The 15,512-nt window shown below is 40.5% G+C and overlaps 1 protein-coding gene across 2 annotated transcripts in view; it reads right to left on the bottom strand.

Moving 5' to 3' along the window:
• Positions 1-11,878: 11,878 nt before the first annotated feature.
• tenm4 (teneurin transmembrane protein 4) overlaps positions 11,879-15,512 on the bottom strand; it is a 184,424-nt gene continuing 180,790 nt past the window's right edge. For both annotated transcript variants that reach the window (XM_028573643.1, XM_028573644.1), the window contains exon 30: positions 11,879-14,897. In XM_028573643.1, the coding sequence (XP_028429444.1) occupies positions 14,139-14,897 (759 nt within the window). In that variant the 3' untranslated portion in view covers positions 11,879-14,138. The remainder of the gene's footprint in view (positions 14,898-15,512) is intronic.

Here is a 15,512-nt window from a genome sequence, read left to right as displayed (position 1 = left end):
AACCCTAATTTGTGCAGTGAAACTTGCAGAGCAATCTGCAGAACTGCAGAACCCTGCAATCAAAAATGTAGAAATTAGGACTGCTTGACAGGCAAGAGTAAATGAAACATACTTCAGAAAAATAACTGGTGTTGCCCCATTGGGGAAGGAAATATTTTATTGATGTAAATACCATATTTATCATGTGTTTAATTGTGTATTGTATCATGAGCTTTCCATCAACTTGAGATGGACAATAGATTTTCCGATCTGGATTTGAAATACCATTTGCTACCACTATTGTGTCATTTTTTTTAAAACAAAAAAAATAAAAATAAAATGCACTTCTGAAATTGCTATTGCTAATTCTCCAGTCCAACTTAACAAGTTCCTGTGGAACTGAGCAAGATCTTGGATGTGCACTCAAGCCTTCATATCATTCACTCTCTGAAGGTTTGAACAAATTAGTTCTCTCTCTCTCACAATACACAATAGTTATATCTCTGATTACACTATTGTATTCATATGTGTTTCTTTTTGTGTGACTTACAGAAATGCTTTCGAAGTGATAGTGCTGCACTGACTCAAATCAGTACCCAACATTCATGTAGAGTATGCATATTTTGGGAAGCAACAGTGCTGCAGCAGTGAGGGTGGTGATTGCAGGTTAACATACGTTTTGATTTTACTGATCACGACCTCAAACATATAGAACACTGACAGATTTGGGGGTATTTATTTAATGCTTCACGTTTTTCAGTGAAAGGAAATTCCCCTCATGTGCTGAGATCGAGTCGTGTCATTAGGAACATTAACAATATCACAGCTTCAACCTTAACAGTTAAACAGTTTGTCACCGGAACCTTTTCTTTTCTTCCACTGAATAGTCAAAGACAAGACTCTACTGTAGATGGCTAAGAATAGATACTTAAAAAATAGAAAAGCAGAGGCGTGATATCAAACTACTGTACCTCATCAAAGAGTGTTATTCTCACCTCCCCCTCTCCCCCCATACACACAGGCCACAGTCAAATGAAACTATTCATTCTCATCCACACTCTGCCCTTTACGGCAGCATCACTTGTCAGAGCTGGCTTTAGGAGGATACAGTGTGTGGGCTCTGCTTCATTTCCCTTAGGTTCTTTAATTTAACTTCCAACAAGGGTAAAGCTCCCTTATCCTCATTTACAGAATCATTTGCACCAATTATCCTAAATGTTAACTCTCAATTGAGATGCAGGAATTCTAGTTATATCTAGGTCACCCCAGATAAATCTGGAATTTATTTTCTTACCTTGTAAGGGCTACAGTATGAGTCTGCGTGTGGATGGTTACATAGTACAATCAGCTTTTGCTGCATATTGTCTGACTACATGTTGTCATAATGAAATGCAATTATCTGTATAGAAAACACCTTAAAGTCTAAGGAATTGTATCTTTCTTGGTGTTTGGTGTTTTAAGCCCCCAACGTCGTCTTCCAGGCAGCGCTGCCTGGAACGCACTAGGATTAGGCAATGGTTATGGTTAGGGTTAGGGTTAGGTGCCTTGAAGTCCACATTGGGGGCTTAAAACACCATTGAGCATTTTTCTTTACCTCATTTTTTGCCAGTCTGGGTCTGCTCTCACAGATATGACTTTGCAAACATTCAGCATACATAACTTTCAAATCAAAATGATATCATTCAGGTTTTGCAAAGGAAAAGGCCTGCCTTGGGAGTTTAATGAGCTGTAACTCCAACTGAAGATTTTACAATTCTTTCAGGACATTATTCAGCTGTCTCACAGTGCTGCAAACTGCTGTGAAGTTACAGATTGTACATTACCTGCACCATATACATATTTATTACCTCCTCCAGAGAGGTTATGTATTTGTATATATCCATCCAGCCGTTTGTTTGTGTGTTTGCTTGTCTGTCTCTTTGTATGTGGTGGTAAACTGTATTTGTAAAAAAAACAATTACTGGCCAAATAATCCATCATTGTTTGCCTTTTTGTAAGTGACAGCTAACTCGGAGCATTATTACAGTAAGCCTTTTAGCCAAATTCTGCTCTCTATTAAGTGCCATTTTTTCTTTTTTTAACAACGTCTTTATTGTTTTTTGTTTACTTACAATAAACCCCCACAAATCACTATTTTTAAAACAGTAAGAAGGCTCGACACAACAGGAGACTTTGCTCCAAGTATCACCAGGGGCTCTACACATGAAGAACATTGGTTGTGTACACAGAGTTTACCAAAAAGAAAGGTTTCAACAACTCACAAGGCTGAATTTCGGGAAAGAGACTTCAGATACAGTATTAGGGGACCACTGAGGCCTATATAAAAGAGACTTCCGATACAGTATTAGGGGACCACTGAGGCCTATATAAAAGAGACTTCAGATACAGTATTAGGGGACCATTGAGGCCTATATAAAAGAGACTTCAGATACAGTATTAGGGGACCACTGAGGCCTATATAAAAGAGACTTCCGATACAGTATTAGGGGACCACTGAGGCCTATATAAAAGAGACTTCAGATACAGTATTAGGGGACCACTAAGGTCTATATAAAAGAGACTTCAGATACAGTATTAGGGGACCACTAAGGTCTATATAAAAGAGACTTCAGATACAGTATTAGGGGACCACTAAGGTCTATATAAAAGAGACTTCAGATACAGTATTAGGGGACCACTGAGGCCTATATAAAAGAGACTTCAGATACAGTATTAGGGGACCACTAAGGTCTATATAAAAGAGACTTCAGATACAGTATTAGGGGACCACTAAGGTCTACAGTATATAAAAGAGACTTCAGATACAGTATTAGGGGACCACTAAGGTCTATATAAAAGAGACTTCAGATACAGTATTAGGGGACGACTAAGGCCTATATAAAAGCATCCAAAGAGCACTATGTCATGGGACCTTTAAACGAAAGTTTGACTCGGCTACATTCACAAAAAGACCCTAGGTTGCATTTTGGCGAGAGTTACACTTTAAATGCTTCTTGGGCATACACAATGTTCAATTTCAAGAATTCCAGTAAAATGATCAGATGGGTGTGCGCCCCATATACAGAGGCACAGTCCTTACCGCAGTGGCCCGGGTTTGAGTCTGACCCGTGGCCCTTTGCTGCATGTCGTGCCACCTCTCTCTCCCTTTTACTGTCTTTAATAAAGGCCTCCGCAGCCCAATCATTAATTTGTCCTTCCCCCGCTGATTTATTTCATCGCCGCCCCTGTTTAAGCAGGAACGATCTGATGCTAAGAGAATGATAACTGGTTTCATCCCTGATAACACAACACTATTGCAGTAGACAAAGAATATCGTATTAGCCTTGACACACAATGCAATTTGAATGTGGAGACTTCAGCAGGTCCAGTTTGACATCGACTCCTGTGTAGGCGAGAATACCCCAGACATGTACGTTTAATCCCAGAGGGCAGAGTGCTGAAGTAACCGGTACAATACATCTGGGGCAGTTCAGTGTCTTTGTCAAGGACAGTTTGAAAAGTTACGTTATGTTCTGCTGTGTTATACCACTTGTGCTCGCACTGGAACACACGCGTCTGTCCTTCTTGTGTCCTACTGTCCCGTTCTGGAGCTACCTGAAGTTATATATTTTATTAAATCACATTAGAAAGCAGTCTCCTCTTCTTTTGCTTCCTTACAAAGGCAATAATCCCTTTCAGTAGATGTTGGCAACTGCTGTCTCAGCAGACTTCCAACCATAAATCTATGACTAATTACTTTAGTTTATCCAGACACACCAACTACCCTCTAATTAGCCCAACAATGAATGGTAATGTCTTGAGTTTCCATGTGGGCTTTTGAGTTACACTCGCTCACTGCATCATGCTGAAGATGTGGGTATTCAACCAAAGTATTTTCTATTTTTCTGTGTATTTATGAAAACAAAGGCCTGTGCCCATATGCTGTTGTGTTAATTATAGAACAATTAAGAGCCGCCTGAACGATGCCTGAAAAGGAAGGGGCTGTCGTTACACATCCGAGCTGCACATTTTGTGAAAATGATGACAAAAGATCACACAAAAGTACACCCAGAGTAGACAATATTAATAAAAACAAAATATTTCCAAACTCTTTCTGTCATTGACAGTGCAAAAAGCATTACATTCTTTATTGTACTACATTTTTTTCCCCCAATATTAACATTCAATAGAAACACCAAGGGGGAACAGGGAGAACACATCACACAACAGGGAAGAGAAAGAAAAAAAAATAGAAATAATAAAAAACACAGAAAAAAAGAAAATAAGACAGCAACAAAACGCACAAAAAAGAGGGGGCAGCTCCACTGTGTGTGTGTGTGTGTGTGTGTGTGTGTGTGTGGCGTGCATGCGTGTGTGCGTGTGTCTGCGCGTGCATGCATATCCATCTACAGTATGCATTTATTAGAAAGTTTAATTATTCTTCTAACTACATGCTCTGGATACAATTTGTTCCATTTTTCTATTTGATTTCTGCCAGTTTGATTTCTTTATTTGATAAAAACAAAACACAGGAAGTGTAACCTGGGAGTTGGAACTCTAGCTGCACTACTTCTGAAACATCAAGGAATCAAAGAGTGTCTTCACCAAACACTGTTCTCTGGTAAGTCTCTTTCTACAGCAAATTATACATTTTTTAAATGCCAGCTTTTGGTTTACCTGTTCATTTATTTCACATTATAATTCCAGGTTGTTCATGTTCATCAGTCAGGGGAAGTTAAAAAAAAAAGCTGAACTGGGTGTGGTAAAGCCTACCCTTGAAAGTTGCTTCTTCTTCCTTCCATGTAGGATTTTTGTTATGCAGATGTTTGATTGTTTTTGACAGCATCCCCTTGTAATAGTAGTTTTTTTGCTGCACCGGGGCGTCATCAAAACTGAGAGCTATTACTGATTTTCTTTTTCATGGCTCGACTGGTGCCAAAAATCAGCAGTAGTGTATTGGAGTGTCTTGGAAAAGATAAATATAGTGTTAGCATTTTTACGGTAGCGGTGGGCATTAGAATTATAATTTCAGCGATCATAGAAATCTGAGGCGTCCAATAAAAGGGTTTCTGTATGTGCCTGTATTTGTCTTCCTGTTTCAAATCTAAATGATGTTCAGTATGTTAGACAACGGCAGTATTCAAGCTTTCAAATAGCAAAGTGGAGGTTTTTCTTCACTTGCCTATATTTTGCCTGTATCACCTTGCCAAAAAAAAAGTCATGAATTATACAATTTTAGCCATAGAGACAGGTACCAGGACAGATTTAGGCGGTTTAAGACCTCACCCTTAGGGTTTGAATATGTGTTGTGTCTGTGCACTTCACTGACTGCCACACATCCAAAACCCCCACCAGTGTAAAGTTGCCGTTGAGTCAAGCTAGAACAAACCCATCTCAATTATTCCTCAAATAATTCCCAAATGTTTGTAACTGATGGTCAGATGAAATTGTACCCTTTAAAGCAGCGGTCAGCATCACCTTTACTGTAAAATTGTTTTTTTTTAAACTGCCGCAAACACAGTTGAGCCTTATAATGAAGGTAACACAGTATATTAAGTCTAAATTAGCCTGTCAACATTACAAATAGGGGCCGTAGAGGGCCGTAAGCTATGACAGACATTGCACTTGCATGACATGTTATGTAAATTGATTATGTAAGAATCACTTAAGGCCTACAACAATAAATGAAAATGTAAAAAAAAAGAACCGTTACTCATTTCCATATCATTTTTTGTCAAAGCTATACAGAGCGACTGGAGAGGTAGTTTAGGAGCTACAGGTTGCAGACCCCTGCCTTAAGGCTTAAATTACCTCAGTTGACCAACACGTGAGGCTCATTCTAACAAATAAAACTAATAAAACCGCTTCAGTACTATAGACAAAGGGGTTTGAACATCCTGACAGAAATTTAACCTTTTGACCTAAAGAAAGCTGACTAATTTACACAATACACAACCGTGTCTACTGCTTTATATATTTTTAATATGGCCTGCCGTTAAATACTTTGCAGCAGCTCAAGCCTATTAAATATACATATGCCTTGACAACAGAGAATCTCCTCGGAGGACAAACCGTACCTTTGTGGCTCCTCTTTGCCACCGTGTAGGATTAACGTCCTCTCTCTTTCATCACACTCTCACATGATGGAGAGAGGTGGTCCTGTTGACGTTTTAAAGCAGCTTGTTGCCTATCGTAAAGAGTCCAGAAGAGAATTTTCTTTCCTACATTTTTCCATATCTTTCCTATTCATCACTGCTGTCGTGCTAAACATTAACGGACCGGTGCTCACGTCATAGACACAAATCAATAACATCTATTTTTTCACGGACATGAAGTGCTACATGATAAGCTGTCCTAAGACATTAAGCATTAGCTAACCTTTCAGTCAACCCAAACACTTTCGCTTTGAATGTGTACTGATCTTTTGCTACGGACAGATTTGACCGTAGGCATAATTAGTCTAATAAAAGCATTAGATATGCTGTCAATATGATTTGCATAATGTGCAAAGGCAGTTTCATTCCTGAATGCAAGCGGTGTCCGAGAGACTTAAAAATGCTGCAGTGACATTTCTCTGGGTCCTTTGTTCACACGTGTCAGGGGAAATCTGATGGGAGACGGCAGCTGCAGCTGCGGCTTTCGCCTCCAGTGAGTCCGTCGAGACCACCAAGACCCTGCTGGAGTCCAGTACACACATAGACTGTAGAAATAGGTGATGTAGCATCCGTGACCTCACCCATTGGTTTGTGGACTGCCATTTTGAAGCCTCGAGTTTGGCAATATGGCCGGCGTCATCTTGGTTTTTGAAAACGGAGGTGATGATTTTTGATGAGAGGGTGGAACTGGGGCATTGTTTATGGTTGCAATGGCGCTAAGATATAGAGGGGGAACTGCTGATTTTAAACCCCTTTGAAGGGAGTCATCCACAGAGATTTACAGGCGGGTAAACGCGGCAGGCGGGCCGGGTACTGGTGCCATTAACCTGCATGTACGGCAGTACAGAAAATCTGTTAACGTTCCCTTAAGTTACCAGCTAACGCTAGCTGGCGAGCTAGCGAGCTTAATTCTCAGAATGCTGAACAAGACTTTTTTTAGGCGACCAAAATGTTCCAATTAACTTTGACGAAGTGAAAAAACACATTGAGAGGGTCGAAGGTTAAGATGAAAACATAGACAACACCCCAAAAACAAGTTCAGGTCTATTTAAATGTCCACAGTGCCGTTGTTAGCATCGCTAAGCCTCTGTCCTGATTGACAGGTTGGCGTGTAGCCACGCCCCTAAAGCGATTCAGACCATAAACTCATAAAAATGTTTACTTAGGTGATAAATCAAGTGAGAAGTAGGCTCATTTTTCCATGGACTTCTATATAAACAGACTGCCATGGAGATCAGAGTGAGAATAGAAACTGAATTGTCATATTTCTCAGTTGCACAAGCTGGGGTAACCAAGGAGGAAAACAAAGAACGTACAAATGAGTTACATTTATTTATATCTTTGCATGTCTTTGGCTTTTCAAATCAATTTTACAAAAATATGTATTTTTCTAATACTCAAAAGAGGTGAAAAACAATACAGTCTAATGTTGCAGTAAGTCCAGCTTCCAGTGAGAAACTACAGACTGTGAATTCGTGAGGCCAGCTTTGATATGGCTCTACTTCACAGATTATTGATTATCTTGGTGATGATGTTTATCTCAGTGAAAATGAAAGAAAAAACACTGAAAGCCACGTAATGAGCCCCTCTCATACTAGCACCGAGCTCAAAACTGTTATGTTGCTCTACAGTGGGAGAGTACAGGCTCTCTCACAGGGCTCTTAAGTCCCATTTTTGGAAAATAATGCCTCTCATATTACAAGCATGCAGCATTGTACTGCGTAAGGTGCTAGTACTGCACATTTTCCATTTTCCCTTTGCAGGTCAGTTGTACGAGAGGCAACGCTGGCCTTTGTATGACCCTCAGAAATATGACACTTTGGAAACCATCACCTCGGTTTCATTTCCGAAGCTTGCACTTTACTGAGTGCTTCTGTTGCTGCTGTGTTTTTGTCATCATGGTGGGCATCCAAATGAGACCTAAACCTTGAGGAGAATTCAGCCGCACTTCTCTATGGCCAGTTGGTTTACCATTCCTTGCCCCATTAGCTTTTATGATTGGTCCACCATTTGCATAACTGGTAGAGAGAGGGGAATGTGGACCTGAATGATTAACGACATAATCCGAGGCTGTTCTATCCATTCAGGCATATGGTGTTATCAGACTACACAGCAGATGTGGACCGTCATACCAACCAGTTATGTTATGGCTGTTGGGAAAACCTGAACAAGTGTAGCCAGTTAGAATACTTGGAAACTGAAAGAAATAGTATGGCAAGGGGGTGCTGTTTGACTTGCTGACAGTCATGTAATAACAGTACCTGAAATTGACAGACAGGAAAACAACAGGTGTTTTATTTTAGCGGGGGTTTTTTCAGACTACGTCCAGGATTTATTGAGGCAATGGATGACTAGGCCATAGCAGAATTCAACATTTTGCTGATTTAACAGCAAATACCTTTGGCAGTGTTTGTCCAACACGCAGTGTTCAAATTATCAGTGAGGGGAAACAGATGGAGTGTGAAAGCAATGGGAAGATATACAGTATCTTGCATCAGACTCAGCACAGGTAATGGGAAAGAGTTCATGCATGGTTTTTAGAGAAAAAAGTTTGCCTTCCATCCCTGTCGCAGTTGTGAAATCATGCTTAAACCAGGATTTTCCTCCCTCCTCTCATAGAAATATCTGGAAGGCATTATTCAAATGTGGATGTAGTGCTAGGTGTTAAGTGAATATGAGATCAAATTGAGAGTTCGGCTGCATGCAACAGAAATAGTGCACGGCAGCTGTTAAACTCCCAACTGAACGCTGAAACCAATTCCTGCAGACGCAGCTGTCGGAAAAAAATACAAAAAAAGACAAACAAGCACAAGAGCAACACGAAAACAAGAAGAGTTAAAAAGGATTTTTTTTTTCTGATTTATGTGACATGAATATCTTTTGGGAACCCATTTTAAAACAGACACTGGTCTGTGTTGTGCGTTATATGAATTGCATTAGGATTAAAAGATCATTTGTTATTTGTAGCCATCATGATGTGTGGCTTTAATCCATTAAAAGTGCAATTAGAAAGATTTTCACTACCACAGGACTAATGACAGAGGCAAATTTGCGAGGTTTGAATACGGTCGTTCATCAATACCAGTGAGTCAACACTCTCCGGCACATACTGTTTCCCTCACCCTCATTTTAGCCACTCAGTGGTGGAGCACGGTGCTACGTGCTAACTATTTATCCATGAATTACATGTAATTTGGACCCAATTCATTTGGTAACCTAATTGTCTTGCAAACATTTGGCTTCATGAGTTATGTGAATGGCTGTCGAAGCTCCATTGTTCCCAAGCTCCATTGTTCCCAAAATAGATCAAAAGTAATAGCAAACGCTTGAGCTTAATTACACCTGATTCTAATGACTAGTTACATTTAAAATACAATATATTCCCTCTTTCATTATCACAGTGAACTGTGGCAACTGAGGTGAAGTTCTTGTTGTTATGATTCTACCCAAAGACTACAGTCCTCCAGGCTAAAGGACATATTGCCTCTCTGCAGCAAAAATCCATTCTGCTCAGGCTCTCTGCGAGCACGACTTTCTGTTCCCTGTGAAGAAATCCTTTTTCCAGGAGGCATGTGGGGCTCGAGGCTGTCTCAAGGAAAGACGAGAGCCACCTATTGAAATTTGCTTTGCAAAAAAAACTTGTGTAGTCAAACTGACTAAAGCAAATATTAGGGTGCGATCTTCACACAGAGAGATAAGCAGTATATTCCTCTCACGTTGATGCAAAGTGGAGAAGAACAAATGAGAGTAACTGTCTGCTAAGGTAAAACAGGCCATCCGGCTTTTCATCTGGCCACGGAGCTCAGCTCTGCCTGCAGTGAGTGTAAATGTCCCAGGCTCCCTTGTCGCCACCACATACTGGCAGCTAACTCCCGAGCCGCCCCGCCTGCTAACAGGATTAGCCCCTGAGCTCCACTTGTTTCAACAAAGTTATCAAGTTTAAAAACACAGTCTCCTGGTGGCTTTTGCAACACCAAAGGACGTGTCCTCAACTTTGACAGGTTAATTAATAGTCACGTTTTGCACAGAATCCCTTGAGGCTTCCCTGTCTTATGACAGTGAAAAAAAACATTTGCTGTAGAGATGTTTTTATTAATAGTTTGCATTTTATGTGCTGTTAATCCAGCCACATGTTCACTCCATGTGAGAATCTAATAGATTTGAGGTCTTAACAGGTGGTAGCGCATGTTTAACTAAATAACGGCACATGGTGCATTACATTACCATATTGCATCATATTAGCCTTATTAACGTCTTATGAAATGCGCTGTAAGGTGAGAATTAACGTTTGTATAATATACTAGAGGTAAAGATGAACAATAAAACATGTCTGCAGTTTCTAAGATGTGTTAAAGGGTAACTTTGTTTTTTTCAACCTGGATGTGAACAACCATCTTTGAAACTGGTCCAGTGTTAAGCAAGACGGACGCTGTTGTGTCCGACAACATTACGGAAAGGATCTCTGCAGAGGTCGACCTTTTTGTTAAAGAGTAAGATTATTTTAGTTTAACTTGGAACAGGCCTAAAATTGCATCCAAACCCACCAGATAGTACAGTAACAGTAATTTTAGCGCTATGAAACACACATCATTCAAAGTTGACAGAAACTAAATAAAACTATCAAAAGCTGTTTTGTTAAGTGGACTTCAGACTTCACTATACATACAAGGGCCAGACTAAAAAAACTATTCCCTGATACAGATGAATTCTGCATCAGGTGCTCTCAATCTCCAGCAGACCAAACACACACTTTTTTCACCTGCCCTAAGCTACATAGCTTTTGGACATCCTTTTTTTGACACCCTCTCTGTAGTCCTTAATATTCATATGTCCCCATGCCCCTTGATTGGTATATTTGGTGCGTCGCCTATTGTGGGAAGATTTACTAGCTACCAAGCTCATGTTATTGCATTTGTTACTCTGATAGCCAAGCGTCAAATACTACTGCAGTGGAAGAGCCCAAAGCCACCAAATTCCTGGTTAGAAGAGGTAATGTAATTTTTACACCTAGAAAAAAATCAGACATAATGTCAGAGGATCCCTGAAGAAATTTCATAAAACCTGGGACCCCCTCCTTTCTTATACAAACCATCTATCCTCAGCCATTGGATACCCCCTTCTTGTTTTTGTTTTGTTTCTTTACTCTTTATTTATTGTATTTTATTATCTGTGTACTTACTTATTCTTTAACTACCTATTCAATTTTCTTTTCCCGTACCTGTCAGTACAATCCTGTGCATCACAATGAATAGGAACACAGGGACGGGCCGAGAGGGAGGTGGGAGGGAGATGGGTGGGTAAATTAGTTGGAATGAAGATACATGTTTAGCATCTGGTTATAGGGGAAGATTAAGAGGGAGATGGAGGGGCGGAATGGATGGGAATTTATGTGCACTGTTTAAAAACAAGAAAAATGCCAAACCTGCTACCCTTGGACATTCCCAATACAGCCTGTATTACTTTTTGCGGTTTGATCAATAACATATTTGAAGAAAGAAAAGTCTTTTCACTGTTCAAACAATCACCACTCTGGTTTGGTTGAAAAGAAAGTTCTATCTCTGTTGGGTTAGGGTCCTTTCCATAATCTAATCAGACACTTAGACTAACAACCTTGTCACTTGGACACCAATGCATGGGAAAATAGGGTCCATGTTGAACTACAAAATCGACACAATATATCTCACGTCTCCGTTTGAGATGAAGCAAAACAAAATATGTTTCTGTATTATATAGAATATACAGTATATAAAACATAACACCAAAAATAAACACAAAATATTCCCTTTATTTTTTTTTCTACCTTATGACTACACAGGGTCACTGATGTAGCTCTAAGAGGTATCTACATTGGCATTTCATTTACAGCTTACTTGGATGTCTTTATATTTACATGGTCAGAGAGAAGCGCTAAAAACACAGTGTTGAGAACAAACCAAAACTCAAAATGAGTCCAAAAACTTTAGAAAAAGATACAGTCTTCTGACGCAACAGTTCTCAGTGCAATATTCCACAATGCAAATATCCTTCATTCATATATTGTTGAACATACATGTTTTTTTGGCGACAAAACGTCACTGAATCAACCAGCAGCAGAAACAAAAATAACCGTGTGCCGTTTGCTTTATCATTTGTACAGATTGAGACACTTCCTCACTCATGCTTCCACCACCCCCTACACACACAAACAAGTTCATATTTAGATGGAAAGAAATGACAAGTAAGTCAAGAGTGTGCAGTGGCTTGGCATAGTTCAAAAAGTACCAGAAGTCAAATCAATGTCATCATTTCCAAAATAGTCTTGATTCCTCTCGAGTTTTCCCACAATGACATTGTCGAATGAGCAGAATTGTCCTTTGCAGTCTTCCACTGAGGAAGACACGGACATATGGGAGCTAGAATGTGTCCATGTGGGTTATTTCCAAGGTTGGCTTGTATAGACAACCTTTAGTCTGTAAACGGCAACTAGTACATCTGCAGGTCTAATGCATTTCAGCCAGCCGTGGGACCAAGTGGAGCCCTGTTCCGGAGAATCAAAGCACTTTCGATGCTGACCTGCGGGCAGCCCTTAGGGCAAAGGCAATTTGTATCTTTCATCTCACCCACAACACAATGCAGAGCCTATCTATCTCTGCAGCCAATATGTTAATGTTGTATATATATCACTGATGAGATTGGGTTTTATAACCATCTTTGTACTCTCACTTTTGAAAAATATTCTCATCCCAAGCTGTATGCGACTGGACATGTGGTGAGGGACACTGACTTAACCTCATTGATAAACAAACACTGCCTTTCGTCTGCAATTGAGATCCGTAAAATGTAGTCGGTCTAATGAAAAACACAGTAATTGATTTAACTAAACCACCTTTCATAGTTTATTCCATGTGTTGAAACACCCTTAAGTATTGTTCAAGTACAACAATTAACAATAAGAGGGACAATAGTTCACATTTCTTTTAAATTCACATTTGTTTTACTGTTAATTCATATAGCTATTTATAAAACAAAACTGAAATGTAATTCCAAACCATTCCTGTAAAATACCTCTTGTTTAATACAGACATTAATTCCACAGTATTTTCTTACAGGATTGGCTCTTCACTATTTTCATAATCGAGTTGTTTGACCACAGTCAAATAAAAGGGAGCAGAGAAGAAGTCAATGTTTTCCTTTTTTTTCCCCCCTTGGAAAATAAAATTCCAGTTAAAAAATAAAATACACACAAAATAAAAAATAAAAGTGACCACATACCCCTTTGTTGGCTTAACGATACAATTTAAGCTTGATTAAGCAGTTTTGCTAATTTTGTAGTTTGTAAAGAAGGCTGTCAACATGCACAGTCAGGGTGCACTGAAGCCTTCCAGGCTAAAACCACAGATGAGCATCAATCCCCTTCTTAAAAAAAATAAATCACGAGACATCACACAAATGAAGGTGCTTTGACAAGTTCAGCTGGGGTTTTGATGAAGGGCTCTACCGCCAACAGAAATCTCTCTCATTATTTATGGATGACTGGGGCTATGGGGGTTTCAAGTATAAAAAAGAAGTGATTAGAAGAGAAGGAATCTCCTTGGCTGAGGCGCAGAAAAAGGCAGAATGGAGCAAGCTTGTGAATAACAATCTGCAAAGTCTGGCAGCTTAGTGAGCCAGTGAACATAATGCATTACCAATACTCCTCTTGGATTTCTTTGAACAGAATCATCAACAGGAAAGAGGAAATGGAGTCACAAAAATAAGTCACAGACGTCGCAAATTTTCATCCTCTAGCAGCCGCACTTGGAGGGCAAAGACTGTTAAAGAATCTTCAAAAGGAGAAGGGCAATCGTCAATTAATACAGTGCAACTGATTGCAACCATGTTTTTTTTTCTTTTTCTATTTTTACAGTATATTAAAAACCAAGTTGAGCACAGTCAAAGAAAAAAAAAAAAAAAAAAAAAAAAAAAGTGGTCATGTACACAACTGTCTTTGGCAAGAAGTCCCATGTCCTACATGTGAGTCTGTCACTCCAGAGCCTCGTGTTCATGTCACCTTCGGCCCATTTCGCTCTGTCTCATGAAATGAATGTTGTTGACACTGTCTGCCAGCTCAGGGTACTGGTCCACTGAAACCACGTAGTATCCCTCGTAGCCCTGCACCTTACCTGAGCCCAGCAGCTGCTGCTTCTCTCCTTCAGTCCAGCTTCGTGAGCCCTCCTCTCCGTCCCTCAGTCTCTGGCGCTCCCGGGCCCAAGCCTGGGCGACAGATCTCTGCCGGGCCAGCTCCAACACACGAGCTTTCTCCTCATCCACACTGCTGCCGTAACGCGTATTCAAACACAGCGCGCCGAATTGGAGCTGGATGTCAGTAATGCGCCTAGTCCTGCCATTGAGAACAGTGTTAACCTGAGACACCGTCACATTGACGCCGGTCTCTAGCGTGCGCCGGCCCACCGTCATGCCAATGAGGGACAGGTCTCCCTCCACTGAGCCCAATTTGACAAAATAGTGGGTGTCCATTCCAGCGATCGTGAAGTGGAGGGCTTCAAGGTAGAACGCGTCGTTCAGCACGGCAGCCATGCGCCGCCCGTCCTCATTGGCTAAGCTGATGATGTCGGTGCTGATGCGACCATCTCGGATGGCAAATTTCACCCCCTTGCCGAAGATGGAGCCGCCGGAGGCAAAGATCTTCTTGTCCTCGGTCTGAGGACATCCGGCACTTTTGGCTCTGTAGATTTGGCCAAAGCGCTCCAGCTTCACAAAGGCCTTCAGCTGCCTCTGAACTTCACACTGAACGCCCAGCAAAGACTGCAAAACAAAGACAATGCTGTTAAGTCACACAGCCCCCGCAGCATCTACATGGACAGTTAAATATATATTTTCAGTTTGCTCTCTGAGCAAGAAATGGATTTACACAATATCACTCAATCGTTTGCCTAAAGACATTCATTTACCCAAACCTCTGATTACCTCACACCTCGGCTTATCCTTAATCCTAGACTGCATGTGGAAGTGTCACTGTCAGCTTTCAGATGCGCACACTTTTCAAAAATGAGATCTATAATGTGTAATTAACCTTTAAAACATGTCAAATTCAAAGCTACGGAATGAATGCATGTTGGGGGGGGGGCGCATGATTCTACAACCCACGATTCAATTTGACTTTTGATTTTAAGGTGATGATTTGAATACATTTTTGATTGTTTTCCCCAAACTGACGGCAATGCCACAATAAGAGCCACTTGATGGCAGAAGGGTACTTTGCAACAAGTTTGAGTTTCTGTAAATTAACAAAGGGCAATTGAATGCACCATTACTTTAACGAGATGTACCTGAAGGCACCATGGAGTCCAGTCGGAGCCACATGCTTTCCCAATGTTTGTTTACATAACTCAAGAGGAAGGCAAAATGTTGCCACAGGCT

This window comes from Perca flavescens, chromosome 3 (assembly GCF_004354835.1).
Source record: "Perca flavescens isolate YP-PL-M2 chromosome 3, PFLA_1.0, whole genome shotgun sequence".
NCBI classification, from domain to species: Eukaryota; Metazoa; Chordata; class Actinopteri; order Perciformes; family Percidae; genus Perca; species Perca flavescens.
The sequence above is the reverse complement of the archived record's forward strand: the minus strand, read 5'-3'. Positions and strand labels throughout refer to the sequence as shown.